The 26,813-nt window shown below is 44.8% G+C and overlaps 1 protein-coding gene across 2 annotated transcripts in view; it reads left to right on the top strand.

Moving 5' to 3' along the window:
* Window positions 1-26,813, top strand: part of PTGIS (prostaglandin I2 synthase) — an 844,398-nt gene that overhangs the window by 788,568 nt on the left and 29,017 nt on the right. For both annotated transcript variants that reach the window (XM_086932627.1, XM_086932628.1), the window contains exon 9: window positions 14,095-14,246. In XM_086932627.1, coding sequence (XP_086788753.1) covers window positions 14,095-14,246 — 152 coding nt within the window. The remainder of the gene's footprint in view (window positions 1-14,094; window positions 14,247-26,813) is intronic.

The following is a 26,813-nucleotide window of genomic DNA, read 5'->3' as shown; positions in this document are numbered from 1 at the left end:
AAGTCCCAGTTTGGTCTGCGATAAAATTGCGGCATCATCCGCATATAAGAGGATTGGGACAGGGGAGCCCTGCACAACAGGGTAGTCGTAAGGAAAGCTGAAGAGATGATCACCAATTCCATCAATATAGAGTGAAAAGAGCAGGGGTGCCAAAATGCACCCCTGTCTTACCCCCCTCCTAATTGAAAACATTGATGAGCACTCTCCCTGTTGTCCAAAGCGAACCCTCGCTCCGGCATCTTTATATAATTCTTTGATAAAATTTAAGATGGAAGGATCCAGATCGAGATTTTTAAGGGCAGCCCACAGTTGTTTGTGTTCAACACAATCAAATGCTGAACCTAAATCTATAAAAGTAATATAAAGGTTCCCTTTTTTGCTATGGTGTATTTGGAAATGAAGAGATGTAAATTAAGGCTCTGCTCAACCGTCCCCATCCCTTGACGAAAACCATACTGAAAAAACGAAAGAATATTTGATTCTTCAATCCAGTTTTGCATGTGTTTTAAGATCATTCGCCCCGCTACTTTCATTTGGGCATCGATCAATGAAATTGGGCGGTAGCAGGACGGATCGTGCCTGTCCCCTTTTTTAAAAATGGGGACCACTATAGCTTCTGACCAGGTTTGTATTAGACCATGTGTATTAGCACAGTTCATCACTATAGCTAACAGTGGGGCCCAAAAGTGTAGATTAGCTTTAAAAACATCTACAGGTATGCAGTCTGGACCCGGTGCCTTACTGGCCGGGCTTTCTCTAATAGCCAGACTCACCTCTTCACATGAAAAAACAAGGTCCACCGGATGATTTTTCACGTGAGATTCGGAGATAGAAGGAAGAAGAATGCCACCCTCAGGAGCAGTCAGTTGTGGCTCCTGTACATCGTACAAATTTTTAAAGTGAGCGACCCAAGTCTCCCCATCGATGGCAAGATCTATCATTTCCGGTTGGTTACCTCGCCAGAAGGGGGCGTTTACTGCCTTCCAAAATGCCGTAGCATCTTTACTTCTTGAGGCAAAAATTAGAGTTTCCCAGGCCTTTTATTTCAAGGCTTTTTCTCTATTCTTTATAGCCTTGCGATAGTTACGTCTTGCCTGTCTAATAGCCTCTGTAGATCGCGGGGTGGTATGTAGCGCCTTTTTCAGATTTTTTAAGGCAGCAGTACAATGTTTATCAAACCAACCTCTCTTGTTTTTAATTCCAGATTTAGGTTGCCATGTCAATAGGGATTTAAGGCTCTGCTGAATCTTGTTAAACGAGTCTACTATTTTTTGTGGGTCTTCTAATGGAGATAGGCATATATTAATCTCCATGCTTCTCTCAGATACTAAATTTCTAAAAAGTGTTTCAGGGATCACTTTATCCCATTTAATAGTATTGCCATTTGTCCGTCCCATGGAAATATGGGGTTGGTAGTTAATAGTATTAGTATTCGTTTTTGACCTCTCTATATGTTTTCTTATGTTAAACATTAGAGCGTAATGGTCTCCATACACCTCGTCCAATGTTTTCCATGAGGAGAGCAAAATGGCATGTGATCTAGAAAAAAGGGTGAAGTCAATCACGGAGTTAGATTCTCTTCCGTGAAAGGTGGTTTGAAAAGGTAATGACGGTGAGCATAATTCATTTACAAAATCTAGATTAAAAAAGAAAAGAAAGCTATTTAAACTATCCCCTAGTTTTGAATGACTAAAATGATTCGGGGTTTCATCCATAATACAATCTAGGCCACAGAGTTCCTTTGGCCCATACTGGCAGGGATTACAATTAAAATCACCTATCCAGGCGATCATACATTCCTTATTGGTACGTTCTTTCAAAGTGACAACTTCCTGAGTTAAATCATTTAAGGCTTGGTTTAAAGCTTCAAGAGCTAAATTATTATAGAAATTTATTATGATGAGATTAAGGGAGTTTCCCCATCCAATCATAATTATCTGGTTGAAGTCTTTTGGGATGTGTGTCAGCACAGTTAGTCCACTAGTAATCTTAAGATATGTTACCAAACCGCCCTTGTTTCTGCCATGGTTTGTCGCCAACGCCGGAGCGTGCAAAGTCTGGTACCCCAATAAATGCACTAATTAGTGCCCAAGTTTCTTGCAAACAGAGGATTGAGTGGGTGTTCATCATATCCAACTATGATTGTGATGTAGTTTTAGACACAAGGCCAGCCACATTCCAACTAAGTATAGAGTATACAATGTAAGCAGGGGAATAGAGTATACAATGTAAGCAGGGGAAGGAGTGCAGATATTAGAAGGGGCCTCTACATTAATCTGACCACCAGGGATACATTTTTCAGGAAGAGATACAGTGTCAACAAGTTCTTCGTTCCCACCAATACCCTCCATGTCACTTGTCACAGAATTAGTAGGAAAAATTAAACGCTTTCCCCTATCCAAATGCATACAATTTAAAAACACTGGTGAGGCATCGTGCGATAAATCCTCCGCCCCACCCCGCTCAACCTTTGTAGCACAGGAAGTGGGAGTAATCACCATGTCATGCAAATTCAGCGAACAAAGATTAACATCATTGCTAACACCGCTTTTCAGTGCTGAAGGAACACAGTTTTTCTCCCACATATTAATATTTAACTCTGCGGGACTACTTATTAATGGAGAAGTGGCAATAGAAGGGGCGGTTTTGTTGGCATCAACTGATATAGGAGAAACACTCAGACAATCTCGGGTTCCTCTCTATCAAAAGTTGGCTTGTCCAGTCATTCGTTGGAATCAAGCCCAGAGAGTGGTTCATACAGATTCTGTAAGGGGATGTTCCAAAACTCATTAGGGTTAACAGGGCGGCCTAAATTGGAGTTCGGAGGAAAATATCTAGGGGGAAATTGACATCCAAGAAAAGGAGAGAAATTAGATGTATGATTAGCAGAAAAAGAAGAAGGATGTGGAAAATGATGTCCCAAATTTAAGGGATAAGGAGCACGGTGTACTACATTAACGGTTTTACAGTGTTGACGATTTGGTGGTTGAATAGGGGGTATTAACAAAGCTTCAGGGTAAAAATAACTAAGATTACGGGTAGAAACACCTCCCTCCGTTCTTCCTGGAAACCAATCACTAATGTGCGTGACCACTCTATGATCCCTAAAGTTTACTATCACGGCATCCCCCTCGATGTCTTTAGGTCTGGGGCCCGCCCACTTACATCGTCTAACGGAGATTATGTCTCCGTTTAGGTGAGGGGGAAGGGACCTATTTTTTCCCAGCCAGAAAATAACTTTGTTTTTGAGATTGGTGTTGTATTCAATGTTGCCATTAGGAACGGTTGGGACGCCAGTAAGGGCTATCACAAAGTTTGCTGACTCTGGTGGCAAGTCCACCATATTCCTAAAGTTTTTAGAATATAAGTTTGCTCTCTGCTTTATTGTTGTCACAGGCTTCGTACTTGGAATCTTTGTGGGAGGGAGTGGTTTCTTTGCCGCCGGCATAACTTTCTCTTTATGTATCGCCTGTGCAAAAGTTGGGGTGGACGGGTTTGTTTTATTTTTTAGTACAGAATTTTCTTTCTGGGGGATCTTTGAATTCGCCTTATTAGAGGTTAGCTGATTATTTACTGTAGAAGGTACCTTAGGGTTACTGGTATTGGGATTAACGGTAAGGTTGGAGGCTTCCAAAATGCGATCCATTTTTTCCACCAACCTTTTAACTCTTTCCGTAAGTGGAAGCAAAAGAGATTTTAGGAGGTGTTCAAACATCTCCATAGTCTCTTTGGTCAACAAAGTTTGTCCCCCTATGATTGGTGGTATTTGGGATCCCTCTGAAACCTCCCTCTCTGGTTGACCAGATGGTTTATCAGTAGGGTCAACCGGAGAGGGAGTGACACGTGAACTGATTTCTCCTTTTTTTGCCCCACCCTTTCTCCTTCTTTTCCTTGGTGGGGAGAAGTGTACCCTCGTGGGTTTCTTGGAGTTGGCTTTACTCCTGCTGACAGTAACTGATGGAATTGTCTCTGTCGGAGTGTCAGCATTAGGTAGTGGATTAGGGGAGGCTGACTGTGGGTGAGAAACAAGGTCCATGACTACCGGGGAGTTTAGATCTATTAAACAACTAGGAGTAGTCGAGGGGCCATTTACAATACCATCATTAGTAATATCAATAGATATAGGTGAGGAGTTGTGCTCTTGAAAAATGAGGGGAATGTTATCAGTACTAAATAGCTCAGCATCAATATTCGAGTTGCTTAAATTGTCAGGTAGTGACTGCGTAGATGCCTTCAGTGGAGAAAGTACTGGTGTCTTTTTAAGTAAATCAATTCAGAAGTGGCGCTCCGCACGTTTCTCTGCTAACAGCAATTCTTTATCTATTTCTTTGGTTGCTCTTGCAAAATACTTGTCCAAGGGACTCAAGATGGAAACCCCAACAGCGGCGGGTAGTGAATTAGGTACCTCTGTGGCCATACTTTCCGTTTAAAGTAAACAAAAGGCAACCCCCTAAACCGTATGTTCAAAACAATAGAGCGAGTTCTCAATCAGTAAGAGAGCGCCACAGCCACATTTCTAGTATAATCTAGACAAGAATAGGAACGCCGTTATCCCACCTCCCTAACTCCCACCACATACATATATCTGGCGAATAAATACCAAAAAGTAGACGTTAGGGGATAGGCCCAGCCCAGCCTCCTGCGGCCCCTGACGACCACAGACAGCCCGCCCTTTGTCCAGGCTTCGTCCGGGGTCCCGCACACGCGTCCCGCTGTGCGTGGGAGGGTGGGCCTAAGTAGGAGGAGCAGGGGCGGGAAGAGTCACCAGGTTCACTGTGTTAGGCGTGTGCAAGGGACCCTGGTTCTCGCAGTCCCGACCCCTGAGTGCAATCCGTAGATATCCAAATGTCAAGAGTTTCCCCTCTGCAAGGCTCGATGGCTCTCAGTGCCAGAGGAAAGCTGAATCCGGTAACGTGTCCCACAAACTACAGCTGCGAGCGGGACTTAGTTAATTTGAAGACTACAACTTCCTGGATTGTTGGTGGAAAATGCTGTGCTACGTGGTCATCTGGATACAATGTGCAAATATAAACATCCTGTTGTTTGCACTGCTCTCGGCACTTGTGTTGGGTGTATTTGTTGAGAAGGGGGTTTAGGTCCATGGACATAAGGTGATTTATCAAAGATCACAGGTGCTGTCTACTGGAGGAAGTCTTGCTTGTAACTCGTAAATTAACCACAAACCACATCTCCAGTTGTTTGTTGGTTGTGTCTACGCTTTCAAACTGCACAGTCTAGTAGCATCATCGACTGACAGCTCAATTTAAACCAATGTCTGCAATTAGCCCCCGTCCTTAGAAGAGTGCGCTACTGCACTCTAAACTGGCTTCTCTAATGCCACTGTCCCAAAAGCAACACATCTCTACTACTCTGCCATCCTCACACACTGCAGACTAAACACACTCAAGGACCCACTCTGTGTGGACTCCCATGCTCAGAGACGGGCTGTGCCGTGTGAAGGGGGAACCCACCAGCTCCCAGAACAGCTCTCATTTCAGAGAGGTTTTTGTTTCCACACATCAGATTCCTGCTTAAAGCTCTGTGTCAAGCTTTGCTCTGCCATTTGGGAAGCTGTGCCCGAAGACGATGCTCTGTCCTCTCTGCACACCCTTCCTACCCTTGAAATGATGTAGCGCCCCACAAATGACACCATGTCGCAGTGTTGCATTTTCCCTGTCACTCTGAGGAGCAGAGAGAAGGAACACCACACTTGTAGCCTCCTGCCTTCACATTCCTTTCCTTTCTGCACTAAAGACGTTTAAACAAATAAATATTTGCAATGCCATGGGTCTTGCATTTAAATGCGAGACCTATGGCATTGCAAACAAAGGGCCGCCACTGTCTCTGCTTCAAACGTGAAAGTGGGCATGAGACCCTGAATGTAAGCAAAGCATGTCGTCATGCCTAAAGTAGAAGCTCAATAAAGACAAAACTTACACGTACCGAGTAACAACCAAGTAAAGGGGCCAGTCGCTATGGGAGGATACAAATGATGACATGGCCGTACTAAGGAAGGACTAACAAGCCTATTAAGGAATCAAACACCAGCATTTACAAAGGACAAAGACAAAAGCCAAAGGCTTCTCCTCCGTACTCTACCTACAACAGATAGCCAGAGCAGCACTTGCACTCTGGCTCAAGCTCGACCTAAAAAGGAAAGTTGTTAAACCTCTCTCCATATTAACCATTGTGCTAAGGTCCAGTAAGGAAGGGGGGGTCTAAAGTAAGTCATATAATAGACATTTATATTCCAGAAGAAGTAAAAAGGTACTTATCTTGTGAGCAGCAGCAACAAAGAAGGAAGATGGCTGCGCATAGATGGACTTTATAGTGAGTTTGAATGTTACTTGAAGTTCTATATTTTAAACTGTTACTGCTGTGAGCTGGCAATAAAGGGTATTTGCATAATATTAGCCTCCGTGTCTTGCCATAAAATTGTCCTTGCTGCATTAGTGCCAACGGTACCCTGATTTTCCCGGGCTAATGACTTCACTGATTGCCCGATCTGTCCTCCTACCTACCTGTCTCCTGACCTGTTGAAATGCAGACAGCGCTGCAAAACCAGTTCCTTGGGACATGCGGCAAATGGATCTGGCTTAACCACTGATTTTAAAACATTCCAGTAGGCACCCAGGGTTAGGGCATGCCAGGGACACAATATATACAATAAAGGATGCAACTTTTTGTAGCACTTATGCTCTTTAGGCAGAGAACTGGGTGCCAACGTTCTTGACAAGCTGGTCACCATGCAGCAACCAGTACCTTGGGCTTGCATGCCTTTGCATGAAGGTAGGTGCCCATCTCTCAGAACCGATTGTATTTTTGACAACAATTCCTGATCTCTTCCCCACCGCTGCTGCTCCGCCTGCCAGTCTCTTGCCTCCTGCTCCTCCCTCCAGATCGGCACTCTCCTACCCCGATCGAGCACCGCCTGGACTGCCTGCGCCTGGACTGAGTGCCCCCGTGTGCCTGCCTGCCCCATTCTCTTTTTTCTGTACCCCCGCTTGGACCGCCTGAGTGCCCGTGTGCCTGCCCGCCCCATTCTCTATTCTGTACACCTGAGTGAGTGGTTCGTCCGCCGGGCTCCTCAGCCCCGTTTTTCCCGCCCCTGCCTCCCGTGCGGCCCCGCCCCCCACACCCATTGGATAATTCCCTCCCGCCTCCCAGCTGACCCCTCCTCCCCTCCTCCCCTCTTATGACGCCCCCGGAGCGACCGTGCCCCAAGCGCGCCGCCCTCATCGCACTCAACACCGGCCGGACCCCCGGCTGCTACCGAGCCACCCCGAGACGCACCCACGGACCCTTCACCTGCCAATCCTGCAAGTTCTCCTGCATTCGGACCTGCTCCGCACCCACATCCGCCAAGCCGAGCACCAGCAGCAACCACCTGAACTGCATCCTGCTCAACACCCGCTCCGTCCACAGGCACGCCGTGGAACTCTGGAACCTCCTCGACACCACATCTCCAGACGTGGCCTTCCTCACGGAAACCTGGATGAACGCCTCCTCAGCGCCCGACATCGCCATCCCGGACGGATACAAGATCACCCGGAGGGACCGCGTCAACCAGACAGGAGGAGGCATCGCCATCGTCCACAAGAACACCATCCGCATCACGACCAGCTCCGAGGACACCCTCACAGCCGCCAAACATCTTCACTTCCAGATTCACACCGACCCCAAGACCACCCTCAGAGGCATCCTCATCTACAGAACCCCAGGACCTCGCACGCAATTCAGTGAAGACATCGCAGACTTCATCAGCCCACACGCCCTCTCCTCCGCTGACTACATCCTCCTAGGGGACCTCAACTTCCACCTGGAGAACAACAACGACAACAACACCACCACCCTGCTGGACAACCTCGGCAACCTCTGACTCAAGCAACTGGTGAACACCCCCACCCACTACGCCGGCCACACGCTTGACCCAGTCTTCTCCTCCAGCAAGTACGTCTCCTTCGGCCACTCCACCAGACTCCACTGGACAGACCACAGCTGCGTCCACTTCAGCTTCAGAAGGACCACGACTCACCACCACCCGCAACAGGTTCCCCGCAGGAGCTGGAACAAGATCACCACCAACCAGCTCACCACATCCCTGAACCAGAATCTTCCCGCCAGCTCAACGAACCCCAACAAAGCAGCCAACAACCTCACACAGTGGATCACCACCTGCGCCAACGACCTGGCACCCCTGAAAAACCATCCCAGCAGACCCGGCAGCAAGAAAGTCTCCTGGTTCAACGACGATCTCAAGAACTCCAAGAAGAACTGCCGTACCCTCGAGAAAGCCTGGCGCAAAGACCCGACTACAGACAACATGATGGTGCTCAAGCACGCCACCCGCAAACACCACCAGCTGATCCACACCACCAAGAAGACAGCATTCAAGGAACGACTAGACAACAACGCACACAACAGCAAGGAACTCTTCAGCATCGTCAAAGAGCTCTCCAACCCCAGCGCCGGAACCAACGACATCACCCCCTTGCAAGAACTCTGCGACTCGCTCGCCTCATTCTTCCACAGCAAGATCGCCGACATACACAACAGCTTCGGCGCACAGACCACGCACACATCCACCGAACCAACGCCCCCCACCACCACCCTCCGTGCCTGGACCCCAGTCAGCACCGAAGACACCATTCACACGATGAACACCATCCACTCCGGATCACCAACCGACTCATGCCCCCACCACGTCTTCAACAAGGCCGACTCCGTCATCGCACCCCAACTCCGGTACATCATCAACTGCTCCTTCAACACCGCTACCTTCCCGGAGAGCTGGAAGCATGCCGAACTCCGCGCCCTCCTGAAGAAGCCATCAGCAGACCCCACCGACCTCAAGAACTACCGCCCCATCTCGCTCCTCCCGTTACCTGCCAAAGTCATAGAGAAGACTGTCAACAGACAGCTCACCGCCTTCCTCGAGACAAACGGATCCCTCAACCACTTGCAGTCCGGCATACGAGCAAACCACAGCAACGAGACCACCCTCATCGCAGCCACTGACGACATCCGAGCCCTGCTCGACAACGGGGAAACAGCGGCCCTCATCCTCCTGGACCTCTCCGCAGCGTTCGCAACTGTCTGTCACCGCACCCTAGTGCGGCGCCTCAGCAACATCGGAATCCAAGAGAAGGCTCTAGAATGGATCATCTCATTCCTCGCAGGAAGAACCCAGAGAGTCCGCCTCCCCCCGTTCAGATCCAAGGCCACCGAAGTCATCTGTGGCGTACCACAAGGATCATCACTCAGCCCCACCCTCTTCAATGTCTACATGAGCCCCCTCGCGGCCATCGCACGCCAACACAACCTCAACATCATCTCCTACGCCGATGACACCTAGCTGATCCTCTCCCTCACCAACGACCCAGCCACCGCCAGAACCAACCTACACGAAGGGATGAAAGACGTAGCCGAATGGATGATGAACAGCCGCCTAAAACTGAACTCAGACAAGACGGAAGTCCTCATCCTCGGATCTTCACCCTCTGCATGGGACGACTCATGGTGGCCCCTGGCCCTTGGCAGCGCACCCAAACCAACGGACCACGCACGCAACCTGGGATTCATCCTGGACTCCTCACTCTCGATGACCAGACAAGTCAACGCCGTCTCATCATCATGTTTCAACATCCTACGTATGCTCCGTAAGATCTTCCGCTGGATCCCCACCGAAACCAGGAAGACGGTCACCCAGGCCCTCGTCGCCAGCAGACTGGACTACGGGAACACCCTCTACACCGGAACCACAGCCAAACTTCAGAAAAGACTCCAACGAATCCAGAATGCCTCCGCACGACTCATCCTGGACATCCCCCGTCACAGCCACATCTCCGGACACCTGAGAGACCTCCACTGGCTCCCCGTCAGCAAGGGAATCACGTTCCGACTCCTCACCCACGCACACAAGGCCCTCCACGACCTGGGCCCCAGGTGCCTCAATGACCGCCTGACCTTCTACACTCCCACTCGCCAGCTACGATCGACCAGCCACGCCCTCGCCGCCGTTCCACGCATCTGAAAAGCCACCATGGGAGGAAGATCCTTCTCCTACCTGGCAGCCAAGACGTGGAACTCCCCCTCCATCCACCTTCGTCTGACCCAAGACCACCTCTCCTTCAGGAAGCAACTCAAGACCTGGCTGTTCGAGCAGTAGCAGACCTCCCCCCCCCCGACCCCCCAAGCGCCTTGAGACCCTCTGGGTGAGTAGCACGCTATACAAATTTCTTGATTGATTGATTGATTGATTGATTGAAAATTATTACCAAATTTAAAAGAGAAATGCAAGTTTCTTAGAAATGTGCTACCACAAAGCCAGTGTAATTGATTAATCCCAAAATTAGTTTCTGTAGATGGCGCTCACTCATTCACGGCACGACCTTGAAAGGCATTAATCAGGGAAAACATATATGCCTTCTCTAAAATATGACAGGTCTGGCCTTCATTGAAAATAATTTAAGGTCTCCCTGAGACGGTTATAGAGCAGCTGGGATGCTGAGAAGAAGAGCCAGCACATTTCGTAGAATCGTTTGAAAAGATCGAAATCACACCTATTTGTGAGAAGGGCTGACACGTTTCTTCGGAAGAAATATCGGCCATATGTTTACCTTTTACGTTTTGACAGTTTGGAAAGAGATGGCAGCGGATAGGTGAAAAATAATTTGTTTATAATAAGCAGGATGTTTTTGTAACAAGGCAATCCCTGATGTCTTTGCTATTTAGGTGTATGTTTCAGAAGGGAAAAGTAACAGATTTCACTGCTCTTTCCAATATTTTTACGGACCTGGACTTAAAAATACAAGCCAGGCTGGGAAAGAAATGGGCTGGTGGCAACCCTATATGTGAGATGAGACCACCCATCCTTAATGACATTTTTAAGTTTAGAAATTATTGATCAGATCACGCACAATTTCTTTCCCATAGCACAACCATTTTATTGTCATGTTTTGTGGAAGTCATGTGGAAGATAATTGGGTTTTAGCGTGTATCCATAATACTGCTGTCCTTGCAGGTCAGGATTACTACCTCCAGATACCTCATTACCTTAAACCCTTAAACTCCACTCTGCCATGAGGAAACTCATTTGTAGCCCTGGTCCCTCCTGTATGAAGGTTTATAGTTTCCAGCACAATACACTTGTCAGCCGTCTGCTATATCATCGGAAAGCTAGGACTTGTGGCGCTGCCTACAGCTGGTCTTTAGCTTTAGCAATGTTGTGCTGTATTTTTGGATGAAACTACCATGCTGGTGGAATGTTTAATACTATGTTCATCAGGTTACGTAAAATGGAGTTCTGTCATTACAGAGATGATATTATTTCACTAATTAATAGGTGCACTGTGCACCCGTGCTGCATTGTTTAATGATTTTTCCTCGCATCGATTGACCTGGTAATGAAGGTAGCAGTATTTTCAAAACAGTTGATATTTGATTTAGACATCTAGCAGCAGATTCCTTACTTTCGAATCCTCTCCAGGCGCGATACTTGATCCGGAAATTTTTTCCATAACATGTCTGCACATCGAAAGAGGGCGTCCGGTGACTACATGGAGAGTGTGTATGACCTCCTCACCAACGTCAGTTCATCTGTTGTCAGATCCGTACCGGCGCCGATGTACCGTTTTAGGCACCGGAGTCTGGTCAACCAATAACATCAACACCGCCAGTCGACACAGAGAACATTACTGTTTCCGACGTCGATACATTACTGAAACAGCACTTGATGGCATTGGATGCGGCGCCGATGGAGCCATCTGCTTCAGACAACTCTTCATCTGTCCCTACAAAACCTGTCACTATATTTCTTATGGGAATAGGCACTTTTCAAGGTGGAGAAGAGTATATAAGGGATCTAGGGGCATATTACCAACAAGTGGCGATATTTATCGCTAAATAGGCTTAGCGACGATTTTTTTATCGCTGAGCATTGCCGGAATTTATCGCTGAGATAACGTGCTATTAGCAACGTTTATCTCCAAAGCGAAAATTTTTCCAGTGATAGCGGCGAAATGCGTGAATATTGCTGAGAATACAGCGATATTCACGCATTAGCAACAAAATGCTCTTAGCCATGTTATCCACCTCTCATTGGATAACATGGCTAAGAACTGGTCTGGGCAGGTGTTAGTATTTGGAGATATTCGTGCTTAGAGCGAATATTTCCATCACTACGCCTGCCTTGCTAATAGGCGATAGCAATGTTAGCGACTGTTTTCAGTCGCTAACAGTTTGGGTATGACCACTTTGCATGTCATTAGCGATAAATATCGCTAACATGCAAAGCGGGCCCCAAATCGCTCGCTATCACCTAAAAGCTGTCGCTAACTGCTGTTAGCGACAGCTTGCTAATAGGGCGATAGGGAATTTTCGCCGCTTTAGCAGCCGTTTTCGGCCGCTAAAGCGGTGAAAATTCCCTATTGCCACCCTTGATAATATGCCCCCTGATCCCTTTGGACAACACTCACCTGCCTCCTGTAGAAGAAAAGGATTGACAGAACTGACTGAGGCTAGTGAAATCGAGTCCTTTCCAGTTTCTGATTTACTTTCTTCACCTGGTATAGCTACAGAGGTGAGTTCCTCTTATGCAAAAGTGTTAAGGATAGCAGCTGTTATCTTGGATTGGCAACTTCCTTCAGTGGAACTTTCCACTGACCCTTTAGTTAGCCAGGGGGAGGCAGGAGTAGAGCCCTTACTATGAGTCTCTATACAACATTTAATAAGGTGCTTGGGTAAGGCCAGATGTGGTTTTTAGAATATAAAAATTAATAAAGATAAATTGAAAGAAGAAACCTTCTTGACATACATTTATTGCAACTCAATAACAAAGTGTCATGACTGTCGATAGTACATATTTCATGCAAGGATTTACGCATAAAGCAGATGTACTCTGCATTATTACCACCTTTTTTTTAGTGCTGAACCACCAATTATCTAGTCTGTTTTGGGAATTTGTTTTCAATTTTTAGAGTATAGAAGGGTTGCACCTTCCGTATCATTTGAACTTTGTCTAGAACTTTTTCAAGAAGTGCGGGACAATAGTGCCTTGACCCTTCTTTTTTGGTGTATATTGGTTCAGCAAGTTTGTTCACCATTGACGATTGTTCAAGCGCCGCAGTCTGTTGTGCTGAGCTTTCTAGGATCACTAATTGGTTTCACACTGGTTTCTACCACAAACTGGATGTAGGGTGATAGCAGAAAAAATGGAAAATTGGACTACCTCTTTGAAAAATGCCAAATGTTTGGTAAAGAAGTAGGCTTTTTGATTCCGCGGTGCATGTGCCTGAAATCTGGGAAGATTGTGACTTTAGCATAGCAAACCCATTGTTGATACCATTTTTAGGGGGAAAACACACTTTTATTACAGAGCACTTTTTCCTATTTTTCCCCAAAAACTCAAAATGTAGCTATATTTTGGCATTTTCTCAGTCTCCTCCATGGGAATTCTCAAATATGATGTTAGAAAAAGGGTGCACATTTTTAATGGATACCTTATGTGGGAGAAAAGTTATTGAGCCCTAAGCACAAACTATTCCAAATATCCAAATAAGGTCTTAGCACTGGTGGGAGTGAAGCCCCAGGAGTTAATGAGTTAATGTAATTTTTGTGTGACTACATTTTCTAAAGTACATATGGAGCTTGGACGTTCTCTGACTTATTGTACCTGCTGCAGATAGCAGTGCTGGAAAATAGTGAGTAGCGATTTCCTTTCTCTGATTTGTAGCATGCTGCCTGCAGCAGATGTACTAACTCAAGAGAAATTCCTAGTTAAATACATGCACATTGAATTGCATAAACGTGAGCACCTACTGTTTCCTACGCAGACACACATGTTGATGTTTAGCTCCTGGTCTGTGGATTGCTTGACTGTGTCATTTTGGAAATGGCGACTAGTAAGCAAAGACATTGCGGACCATGAGGGGTAAGTTTATGTAACTCTCTTCTGAATCTGTTGTCATTTCTTAAGGGGACAGCTGTGCAGAGGTGCTACATTTTAAAACATGAGTGTTGATGGTAAAACATCTAATAGAGAGAAATTGCCAGTGTTATATTCTAAAACATTAATTATTATTATTTTTTTTTTAGAAGTTTCAGTATGACAGATTCTTGAATGCAGATGGCAGCAAGAAAACAGATTTCTTCAAAGGAGGGAAAAGGTTAAAATATTACAACATGCCTTGGGGTGCAGGCAGCAATGAATGCATTGGAAGATTTTTTGCAACAAACAGCATCAAGCAGTGAGTATTAAAGAGAACTGAAAAGAGTTGTGGGTTCTGAAAATTTACCATTTCCTATTTTCTAAAGTAAATTTACCCTTGTATATTTTAGTCATGAGTACATTTATTACATCACTTTAAAGAAACTATATACTGGTTTGCTATTCACCATTTCCAAGTGTAAAGTTACTCCAAGGTAGACTCATATAGTTCTACCCCATGAAATCAGGAGGATTAGATATCTATACAGAACTTACAAGTGTAAACTAACTACTATAAGATTTGATATTCAGGCAGTGATCTTTACCAAAAGGGTAGAAATCTCCCATTAGTAACCCCATCCACACCCCAATGTTGCTTGACTACCTGCACCCTCATGCTACTTCCACCAACCACAGCAACTCTGTGTTTCTTCCGTCCATGTTTCTTTCCCCCACCTATTTTGAAAACCAGTGCCACTGTGTTGCTTCCGTCCCTTGTCCCCATATTGCTTCTACCCCCTGCCCACCCCCTGCATTTCTTCCACCATTCACTTTGCTTTAAAAAAGGAACATTTTAATCACTCTTTTTTCTTGTTAGTTACCGATCCAACTAGGATCAGCACCTAAAATAAAGCAAACAAACTGCTGTCATTTTGTAGGTGCTTGCATGCATGATGCGCCTACAAATGACAAAGCCTTGTTTAATTTTTATATTCTGTAGCCAAGTGCTAAAGCATCGGGAATGCTGTTCCCCTTGGATAAAACCATTGGCAACGACAATAGGCCCTAGATACATATCGTCTTTGCCAATGCTTGTTTAAATTCAGGAATCCCGCTAGGAATTTTAATGCCTTTTTTACACCCTTGATATCGCAGTCTAACTGTAGCACTTAAAGCCCAGAGTAATAAACTACAATCAGCAACTTCAAGTGACACTGCATTTATGTTCTTCCTCCCATCATATTGTAAAGCGTCTGATATCCTTCGGGATCTTGTTTGCGCTACATAAAACTTTATAAATAAATAAATAAATAAATAAATACATTTTCATAATCTATTGCCAAGGAGAAATCACACTTCAACCTAAATAGTTCCCCATAGAGTATGCTATTAATGAAGCATTTTGGATGCTGGCTTCTCGCTTGTAAGACAATGTTCCCTGCCGTTGGCTTTCTGAAAAGTTTTTTACATAATTTGTTATCTTGTTCAAACACTGTCAGATGTAAAAAAGGAAATGCTGCTCTGTTCATTTCATAGATGCATTTCAAGTTTGAATTGTTATAATCGAGGATTTGGATATATTCCTCAGCTTCACTTGGGGTGCCCAGCCAGATCACAAAGAGGTCATGGATGTTTCTAGACCATAGGTCTATTTTTTTCACCCATCTTTCATTGTGCTTCTCCCACCAGCCCACGACCAAGTACACGTAGATGGGGCGAAGCACCTGCCCATGGCCGTCTCCTGTTTCTGCCAATAAAGATCGCCTGCAAATAGAAAAATATTGTTCCTCAAACAAAAAGAAGCAATTTGTGGTATCATTTAATTGTGTTCTATACATTTCAAAGGTCTGTTCTTAAAGGAATACTGCAATGAAGTGAGGCCCTTTTCATGATCAATGCAAGTATATAAGAAAGCTATGTCCATAGTGATTAAAACAAAATCAGCTTTTGAATGTTCTGTATCAGACAAATGAAATCTGTCATGTTCTGAGCAAATAAGCTAAGATCCCTCACCATAGTGGCGCGGAATGAGTCCACATAGGTAGAAGCTTTCTCCAAGAGACTGCCTTTTGATGACTCGATTGGGCGTCCTGGTGGTCTTTCTTTGTTCTTGTGTACCTTTGGAAGGTGATAAAATGTTGGTAATACCGGGTAGTCCACCTCGGTGAATTCATACTCATCCTCCATTAATATTCCTTTATCATGCCAAAAGTTCAAAAGGGCATGGAATTCCTTGATAGAAGTTGCCCTATCAGTAGGAGTATAGCTCTCGAAATCTCGAAATCTCTGTATTCTTCCTCCTTGTATAGTTCTCTAGTCAGGACCAACACATTGCCGCCCTTATCTGATGGCTTAATTACAATTGCTGAATCCTTTTGCAGTGCTATGATGGCTGCCTGCTGCGCCGTGCTCAAGTTGAATTTGTTAAACTTTCCCATTGGTGATGTATATATATATATACATATATAAATATACATATATATATATATATTCACTGAAAAAAAACATAGGTTTCACACCAGTTATAGTTAGGAATTCACTGAAAAAACCATAGGTTTCACATCCGTTATAGTTAGGAATTAGCATTTAAAAAACCTATTCAATTCACTGAAAAAACCATAGGTTTCACACCAGTTATAGTTAGCTGGAATTTTACTGACATAAAACCATTGAAATTCCACGTTATAGTTAGTTGGACTCACTATAACTTGCGCGCCTGCAATGCACTGCTGATGACGTCACATATTACATCACTCATGACATGGTCAGTGGCATTCTTCTTCCCATGGGCCGCTCCCCGGTCCGCTCCCCGGTGCGCGTACCGGGCGCTCCCCCCGCCCTTTTATAGCCCCCACATCAAACCTAGGGGGTCAGGGGGGAGCAACCCTGCCCCCTTATGGTCATTTTCCCTTTTTTTTCCACCTCTTGTGTCTCTATCCTACCGAGACACAAGATGGCGGCCGGTCCGGACTGTTTCGAATGTTTACAGACACCCGAGAGCCAATCAGCTTTCCGTGCGCACCTCGCGTGGCGCGCCCAGAGCGCTCCCCGGTGCACGTACCGGGGCGCTGCCATAGATATATATATTTTTTTGAACCTAAATTACTCAAAATCCACTGGAGCAGATATCTAGCATTTAAAAAACCTATTCAATTCACTGAAAAAACCATAGGTTTCACACCAGTTATAGTTAGCTGGAATTTTACTGACATAAAACCATTGAAATTCCACGTTATAGTTAGTTGGACTCACTATAACTTGCGCGCCTGCAATGCACTGCTGATGACGTCACATATTACATCACTCATGACATGGTCAGTGACATCACTCATGACATCACTGATGACACCATCCTTGTGACAGACTGACAGACCTCCTTTCAGTGTAATGTAACCCTTGAAACACATATTGAAAAATAGAAACTAACATTTTCTTAAAAATAGAGATACCCATACCAGTTACAACAACCAATTCAGTAATTCCACCTTCTATATACACATCCTAAATGATATACACCAGTATTAACCATCAGGACGGATTGCGAGCCATAGAATTCTACCTAGGACTGAGACCAATAATCATGGCTGACCATAATCGCATGTTACTTTCTATGATTTCATTTTGTTTACACCACAATTTTTTCATGTTTAACAATAGGTATTACCAACAGGTCAGGGGTGTGGCCATGGGGGCCTGTTTCTCTCCCAGTTATGCCTGCCTTCATATGGGCTACTGGGAGAGACAGGTCCTCTATGGCACGCACGCTGACATTTCCAGACGATCTATTGTTAAGTGGTATCGTTATATAGACGATGTGTTCCTAGTCTGGAGGGGCACCCGCCAAGAGGCTGAGCACTTTGTTGATCTCATTAATAGAAATGACTACAACTTGAACTTTACTTCCACCATCAGCAGGGATCAGGTGCATTTCTTGGATATGACAGTCACACCAGGAGCAGTAAAACTTGAAACCAGGCTATATCGCAAGGAGACGGCAGGAAATACAATTCTCCACGCCAGCAGCCATCATCCAGCCCATCTTATACGCAGCATTCCGTACGGCGAAATGTTGCGTATAAGACGCCTGAGTAGTACAGAAGCCCAGTGTAAACTTGCACAGCAAGCTAGCAGGACCAGATTCTTGGCTAGGGGGTACAAGGCCGCAGTGCTGGATAGGGCCATTACTAAAGCTAATGCCCTTTCACGTGACCACGCCCTTCCGCCCAAAGTCCATCAAAAGTCTATCACCACCAATGATCAACCAGTCAGATTGATTTGGGCCTACAATAGGCAACATGGAGCGCTGGGGAAAATAGTCTCCAAACATTGGAATTTGGTGAAATGTGACCCAGTGATAGGGGATAGAATATCCAATACCACGTCCATCACATACAGGAGAGCATATTCCATGCAGAATGCCCTAGTAAAATCTAGCCCAGAAGTCCTTACCAGTAAAAATTGGTTAGGGAAGAGTAAGGGTTTTAGGAAGTGTTCATCCTACAAGGCTTGCCAGCATGGATTGAACAAAACAGAATATGTAATCCCTTTCACCCCTATTGCACGTAAGATTAAAAAACAACTTACATGTAAAAGCGAGTATGTGGTGTATGTGCTGGAGTGTCCGTGTGCCCTGCGATATGTTGGGAGTACCAAACTGCAGGTGCACAAGAGGATACTCCAGCACATCAGGGCCATTAACACAAATGATCCAGCTTACCCAGTGGCCCGCCACTTTAAGGAACACCACAACAATGACAGTTCCCTGCTGCGCTATTATGCCATTGACTGCGTTGGTCCCCTTAAGAGAGGAGGAGATAGAGATGGGGCTTTGAGAAAACTAGAGACCAGGTATATACTGGAAATGGACTGCCGAGCTCCGGGGGGGTTGAACTCCACGGAAGACTTTTACACGTGTCTATGACAATAACATACTGTCGTGGACTTCTTTCTGCTTCCCCTGTTGAGTAGCTTAATGCTCCCAATTATATAATCATGGTGTATCTGTCTGTCTTTCTATCCAGATTTAATGTCTTAACAGCATATAGTCTAGAGGTTCGGATGATTTAAGTGTGTGGTGCAGCCTAGGCTTAGGTTGCACTTGGATGTACTAAGAGCTTTTTCACCTTAAAGAGAACCAGCCAGTAAGCTCTATAGAGAAAGAGTTGGAAAAAATTTCACTGATCCACACAAAAAATGTAAAAACTTTCACACAAAAAAAGTGCACAGTTTAGTTCTCTTTTTTCTCACCAGTTACGTAGGTACATCTATGGTAAGGTATGGTCCAACCAGGCAATTCCAGAGCCATTTGGAGGTTTGAGGGGCAGAGGCTGCGATGGTTTCCTCTCCTTCGGAGGGGTTAACATCTCCTCTGCTCCTAAACTGTCCAGCTCTGTGTAGACATACGTGTAAACAATTCCGTGCATTAATAATGGGATGCTGCGATCTTAGTGCTATGGGTTAAATGCATTTATGCAGTGATATTTTTCATGCTCACTACAGATCTCATCCAGTATCAATGGTGTTGTGTTCATATATATATTTATTGTCAATATACTTGTACAGTCATGGTTTTAACATATATATTTATATATTTATAATATGTTATTTATGAATCTATATTTTTATATATTCGTTCAGAAATTCGTTGTTATACATGATTTTGTACAATTAGTGTATTGTATATAGTGTATATATTGAGTATGATTCTCATGACACAAATTGCACTTTGCACAATGGTATTGATTTTACATCATCCAGCATTGGATTCATACAGTGATCTTTATCGTGCTTTGTTTACATATTTATAATTGCATTTGCACTTTAAAATTATCGAGTGGATTTTTTGCAATAAGGCGCTAATTCAGGGATTATCCCATGATGTTTGTTGCTCCAAATCTTTTGTCCATGTCTATTATGTAGCGCAACACGTGGCCTTTACCTACCTATCAGAATGTATTTTCACTGAGCACTAGCACTTTAAAAATTGCCTCTTCCCCAGCGTGCGTCATGTGATCAAGGCCTCTGTGTAGGCCGAAACGTCATGCTGTGGTGTGCCGCTTCCTCGAGGGAATAATAAAGAAGTATTGCTCACTGCACCTGAGGTCTCCTCTCTTCTTCCTGCGCAGCGGTTTCCAGTACTGGGCTCCGGGCGAGAGGCAGCAGGGATTGTTCCATATATATATATATATATATATATATATATATATATATATATATATATACACATATACTAGCAGCCCGTCCCGACGTTGTCCGTGTATGAATTGCTGCCGGTCAGTAGTAAATTGTTTTGTAGGATTTCTTTTTGATAGCATTTCTTATCTGTGACAGGCCTGTGAAACGCTCCGATTCACAGTGCACTGCTGATGCACTTAAGAGTGCGCGTTCAGTAGTGTGTGAACTCGAGTTTCCCTACTTTACTTTTCCTTGCAATATTATATAGTGCGAACTCGACAACATGGCATGAGCACAATTTACATTACAGAAGAACACATTCATTTGTGGTAGGCACGGGGTGACAAAGCGATTTGCCTGCAATCACAGGATGTTGAGCTGATGCCGAGATTCGAACGTAGCTCCCCAGCTCTAAAGTTCGCAATTCTAGAACTTGTGGTGGGAGGTGTGTCTAAAAGTGTATGTCGGTGCTGGCCATCAATGAGAGAGACCTTTGCATTTTTCAAATCGGTGGTGAAAAAATAATAGTATGTTGCTGGAGATGTTGGACGCCGTGCCACCAATGTACTTATCGGGGGAGGGTAAATACCCATTATTCCGCTACTTTCTTTCCGCATACCATCATTCCGCATACTTTCATTACGAAAATACCATGACTCCGCAATGCCATTATAACGCATGGCATTACATTTTATATGCTTTTACCACGCATACATTTACAACGAAATTCGTTGTAAATGCATGAATGGTAAAAGCATGTTTTTTTATGTTTGGATAAGGTAAGTATGAGTATAGGGGTATATGTTTTGGGGTACGGAGGTATAGGTTTTGGGGTGTTTGGGTATTTTAAGGGTTCAGATATAGTTTTGGGTTATGGGGTACAGGGGTAGTTTTAGGGTTTAGGGATAGGTATGGGTTTTGGGGTACAAGGGTATTTTCAGGGTTCAGGGCTAGGTTTGGGTTTTGGGGTATAGGGGTATTTTTAGGGTTCAGGGCTAGGTTTGGTTTTTGGGGTACAGGGGTATTTTAGGGTTCAGGGGTAGCTTTGGGTTTTGGGGTACAGGGTTATTTTTATGGTTCAGGGCTAGGTTTGGGTTTTGGGGTACAGGGGTATTTTTAGGGTTCAGGGGTAGGTTTGGGTTTTCTGGTGCAGGGGTATTTTAAGGGTTCAGGGCTAGGTTTGGGTTTTGGGGTAAAGGGGTATTTTAGGGTTCAGGGGTAGGTTTGGGTTTTGGGGTACAGGGTTTTTTTAGGGTTCAGGGCTAGGTTTGGGTTTTGGGGTACAGGGGTATTTTTAGGGTTCAGGGGTAGGTTTGGGTTTTGAGGTACAGGGGTATTTATATGGTTCAGGGCTAGGTTTGGGTTTTGGGGTACAGGGGTATTTTCAGGGTTTAGGGATACGTTTGGGTTTTGGGGTACAGGGTATATTTATAGGGTTAAGATGGGTTAGTGTTTAAGGGTGTTGGGGTATTTTAAGGAGTACGGGTGGGTTATGATTATGTGGTGCAGGGTTATATAAAGGGAGCAGGGTGGACACCCGGAGCTGGAATGTACAGAACCTGGGAAGAAAAACAATGAAATATTGGGCACAACGCTCGCTTTTTTTTCCGTAATCCCGCGCCCCGCACACACGCCCACGCCCCCGGCACACGCCCACAGCACACAATATGAGACATGGCATGAAGGGTGGAACGTACCACACGCCCCCAGCGTTTGTCACGCCCCCAGCACACGCCCACAAGGGACTACTTTACTGGCATGGTTCTTTTACCTTTTAAATGTATATGGTGGGCGTCTGCATAGCCTATGTCCTTCTGCTGCAACTACCCTTTCCAACGCTGTATTGGGTGTTGTGATTGGTGCTGTAGTTCCTGAGATTACCCGTCTCAAAGGTTTGGGCTCTCTTTATTATATTAGTATATGCCCACTTGGGCAGTATTTTATAAAAGAATTACGTTAAATGATGAAATTCACTATAGCAATGCCTAATCATCATGTACAGATTATGCGCCCACCATGGGCATAATACGAGGCTTTTTTTAAATGCACAGCATCCGCCGTGATTCAGAAAGTATGCATTTAAGCGGCTATTTGATCTGTAAGCGCATCCGAGTGTAATTGGATACGAAACTAAATGTAAACATTGTGGAGTGATTCAATTGTGCTATATTTAAAACAAGCTTTTCTACTTAATTATGGAGGCAAAACGAATGAAAGTAGTGAACAATACGAAATCATAAAACGTAATGCTATTTGTATTTTGTAAAAACTACGAGTCTGTTTTCACTGTCAGCCAGGTTGTAGTTTTAATCACATGACTGTTTGGGTGTACTCTGTTAAAATGGCGATTGTAATACACTGAAGCATCGGTGAGCAAGCCTGCTGGTCAGGCGAAACGCGTCCGAGGGCGACATGAAATAAACATTTTATGGTCAGCACATAGTCTCGTCACTGGTAGTTTGTCTACTCGAGAGGTGGAGTGTTGTCGGGACCTGACTTCAGAGGTCCTTTTGCCGACGAGACGCCCGCTGTTCTGGAAGGCGGCAGTTTTCTTCTGAAGTAACGAGGAGTATAAGAGAATATATATATATATATATATATCCACACAAACTTCTATCCCAAAAGGACAGAACCGACACATGCTCGGTGATTCAAGTTTTTCCCTTTTATTAAAAGCAGCTCTGTTGATAAATGTCGCGAAACGCTGGGGCAGACGCGTTTCAGCCTGACGGCTTTCTTCAGTGCCCGCTTCGCTTTTACAAACATTGGGCCAAGGGTCTCTTGATTTAAAGTCAGCATGGTGGTCTCTGACTGGCCCTCTACCCTCGGCTTGCACCGCCGCCCATCCTAGGTGATCCATGTCGGAGTTTCCATGTCTCCCACTGAGACTGCAGGTACAGTGAACTGCTCCCTCCAACACCATGGTGGTGTCCCAAACTCGAGGTCTGGCGGTGGCAGGCATTTACCTCCGATGTGCATGGCGGAGAGGCAGCGATGTTTGAAAGTTGCCACTTGAGTCACTTCCACACAGCGGCCCATTACAGACCGCCGTATGCTTTCTCCCTGCACAGCTTCGCACTCAGGTGAGTTTTGCTCAGCCATCCAGGGGGGCGCCGCGTTGTCTCTTCTCGAAACCACACCACTCGTTGCAATTTAATCGCGGTGCTCCTGAACGAAAGGCGTGCCGGTAAAACGGTACTTGCAAACCGTTTAATATCTCCACACAAACTTCTATCCCAAAAGGACAGAACCGACACATGCTCGGTGATTCAAGTTTTTCCCTTTTATTAAAAGCAGCTCTGTTGATAAATGTCGCGAAACGCTGGGGCAGACGCGTTTCAGCCTGACGGCTTTCTTCAGTGCCCGCTTCGCTTTTACAAACATTGGGCCAAGGGTCTCTTGATTTAAAGTCAGCATGGTGGTCTCTGATTGGCCCTCTACCCTCGGCTTGCACCGCCGCCCATCCTAGGTGATCCATGTCGGAGTTTCCATGTCTCCCACTGAGACTGCAGGTACAGTGAACTGCTCCCTCCAACACCATGGTGGTGTCCCAAACTCGAGGTCTGGCGGTGGCAGGCATTTACCTCCGATGTGCATGGCGGAGAGGCAGCGATGTTTGAAAGTTGCCACTTGAGTCACTTCCACACAGCGGCCCATTACAGACCGCCGTATGCTTTGTCCTTGCACAGCTTCGCACTCAGGTGAGTTTTGCTCAGCCATCCAGGGGGGCGCCGCGTTGTCTCTTCTCGAAACCACACCACTCGTTGCAATTTAATCGCGGTGCTCCTGAACGAAAGGCGTGCCGGTAAAACGGTACTTGCAAACCGTTTAATATCTCCACACAAACTTCTATCCCAATATATATATGTTATAACAATTTGTTACGATTTTACAACCATGCTTCTGATTACAGTGTTAATATATGTTTAACTTTCATATTCCGTTTTTTCTGGCGTATTTTGCACATAAGATGATGTATGCATAGTATGTTTTCCATCTCTATGGTCACATGACCATATTGGATGCGGGTTGCAGGCGGGTCACTAGCATTATAAAAAGTAAAAAGTTAAATCTGGTCTTTTGCATGTGAACAAGGGCTGTTTCAGCCCGAAACGCGTCTTGCCCTTCTACCCAGCTGAAAATGCAATAAAGAAACCTGTAATTTATCCTGGTGGTCCGTCTCCTGCTTGCTTCGCCGATCCGAGCTGGGATTGGAGGTGATGTTTGGAGTTTTTGCGCACATAATTACGGAAGTGAGCTTGCTTCCGGTAACAGACCCCCTCTCCTGAAGTGGTATTCTCTCTCAAGCTACCTTACTGTTGGATGCTGTGTGGAACTTCAGCTGATACCCCCTGTTGCAGCCAGTAAAAGATTCAAGTCAACGTATGACAAAGACAACAACCAGCGGCGGGGTCGGAGGACTCGGCCAACGTTTTATGTCATCAAAACGCAGTGAGTCATATAGTGGCAGTGCGGAGGTGGAGAGGTTTTTCCCTGTCGGGAAATCGATACCGTACAAAACGCCGTTTTTGCTTACGGTCATTTACTAAAAGTAATTTCAGCTGAAGTGAAGGCACGTCTGCGGAAGCTTTCCGTGCAAGGGAGGAGGAAGCTGATGAATTGTTTGGACAAATCTCTGCTTCAGGTAAAACAGCCCAAAAAACTCCGGCAAATACAGAGGTACGGGAAGATTCCAATATTAAAACTCTGTATAAGGACCTTGAAAAACAAAAACGCCTTGAGATCACATAGTGGTGGGAGCACTACTCCCTGTCTAAATATGCTGAGGTCAATCGAGTGCCGAGAGGCTTGCGAATTATGCTCGCTCCGAGCTTTGAGAACCCGAACCCACAAATGTTAAAAGAATGGGGTAAAAACAACTTAGATGCGTCAATGAACTTGGTTCATCTACTTATTAAGTACGCAGCTATTGACAGGACAGAGATTTTAAAAATAATTGACAAAATTCAGGAAGAAATTGACAAGACAAATTAAACGGATGTTACGAAAAAACTACAGGAATCGATGATGGAAAGGCTTAAAAAACATGAGGAAAAGATTAAAACCAGAAAAGTGAGCAAATTCACGCATGACCAAGCCGATTACACAAATGGCCAAATTTTCACATTCGCGAGAAAATATAATGACACCAAACGCCAACAATATAGTGACAAAGGAAATAAAAGCCTCCTCAAGCGGCAGCAAGTCAAACTGGCAATAAGGATGATGAAACTTCCAGTCTGAGCTCAGTTTCACTTACTAGTGAATCGAGTTATGAGTCTACAAGTTATGAAAAACCTGCAACTATTTTAAACCTCGAGGAAGAGCTTGATTTTTTAGTTGCGGAAAGACTTTCAACTCTAAGACCACGGCCAAGAAATGCGGCAACAAACGTCGTAACAAAAAAAGACGAGAAAGAAGGAGAAAACAAAGGCAAAAATATACAGAAAAAGAAGACGAATCAACACTGGCAGAAGCGGAAGTAGAAAATGAAAAATCAATTTTAAATCTCTTCGATGTCATATTAACCGAAGCCGAACAACAACTCCTAGCTCTCGTTCTGAACTTTTGCCCTGAGCAACCATTTAAATCCACACGCATGGATGTATATTGCTTCATCCGGAAGCTTAAACTTAAAAAATTCTTCGCCCTACAAAAACTAAAAGCTAATGTTGACAGAAGTTCTGCATCGAATCTCAGCATGGCCAGTGAACAACCACAAGTATCGGCGGCGGATGTCCCTGTTCTCTTGGAGATGCATGATCTCAATCAGGCAACCAATTCGCAACCTATGGGGCCTGATTTTGACCTCAGTACCCAAAGAAGACTGGACAAAATTAACTTGATACAAAAGGGAGCGGGCGCAACTCCTTTTAAAGGGAAATCTAATTTTGTCCCACTCATGGTTAAAGACACTTTAGACACTTTTCATGACTGCATCACGTTGGAAATCAAACAGCTATATAGAAAAACTGACAACAATAAGAGACATAAATTTAATCAAAAGCGGGCCAACTACCACGCTTTAATGAAAAAGTTAAGCAACAATCTTGACATTGTGGTTAAAATGGCAGACAAGGGCGGAAATATTGTCATATGGCCCAAAAAGGACTATACTACTGAAGCTCACAGACAATTGAGTGATAAGGCTTGCTATATCAAATCTAGAAACAAGGAATATTTGAACAAGCTCTTATCAAGATGGCGCAGAGAGGGCCTCATCTCTGGAGACAAATTCAAGTATATGTATAACGAATTCCCAGTGCTGCCAGCCTTTTATTTAATACCAAAGGTCCATAAAGGAATCATTCCCATACCCGGGAGACCGATCATCTCCGCGATTAACAGCATGGGAGAAAAAGTTGGGCAGTATATTGACTTTTTTCTTCAAGACCTGGTAAGCAACCTACCCAGCTTTGTTCGCGACACAAGTGACTTTTTGAAAAAAATAGAAGTCTTGAGTGGCAGGACGATATGTTGCTTATAACTTTGGACGTTGAGTCCCTTTACACTAGTATAGCTCATAACCATGGCCTATTAGCAGCAGGACACTTTCTAAGTCACAGACCGATTTAATTTTATGAACACAATAAGGCTATACTGAGTCTAATGGAATGGTGTTTGAACAATAATTACTTTGTATTTGGGAAAGAAGTGTGGAGACAATGGAGAGGTGTTGCGATGGGAGCCTGCTTCTCCCCCAGCTACGCGT

The sequence above is a fragment of the Lissotriton vulgaris genome, chromosome 7 (assembly GCF_964263255.1).
Source record: "Lissotriton vulgaris chromosome 7, aLisVul1.2, whole genome shotgun sequence".
Classification (NCBI taxonomy): domain Eukaryota; kingdom Metazoa; phylum Chordata; class Amphibia; order Caudata; family Salamandridae; genus Lissotriton; species Lissotriton vulgaris.
The sequence above is the reverse complement of the archived record's forward strand: the minus strand, read 5'-3'. Positions and strand labels throughout refer to the sequence as shown.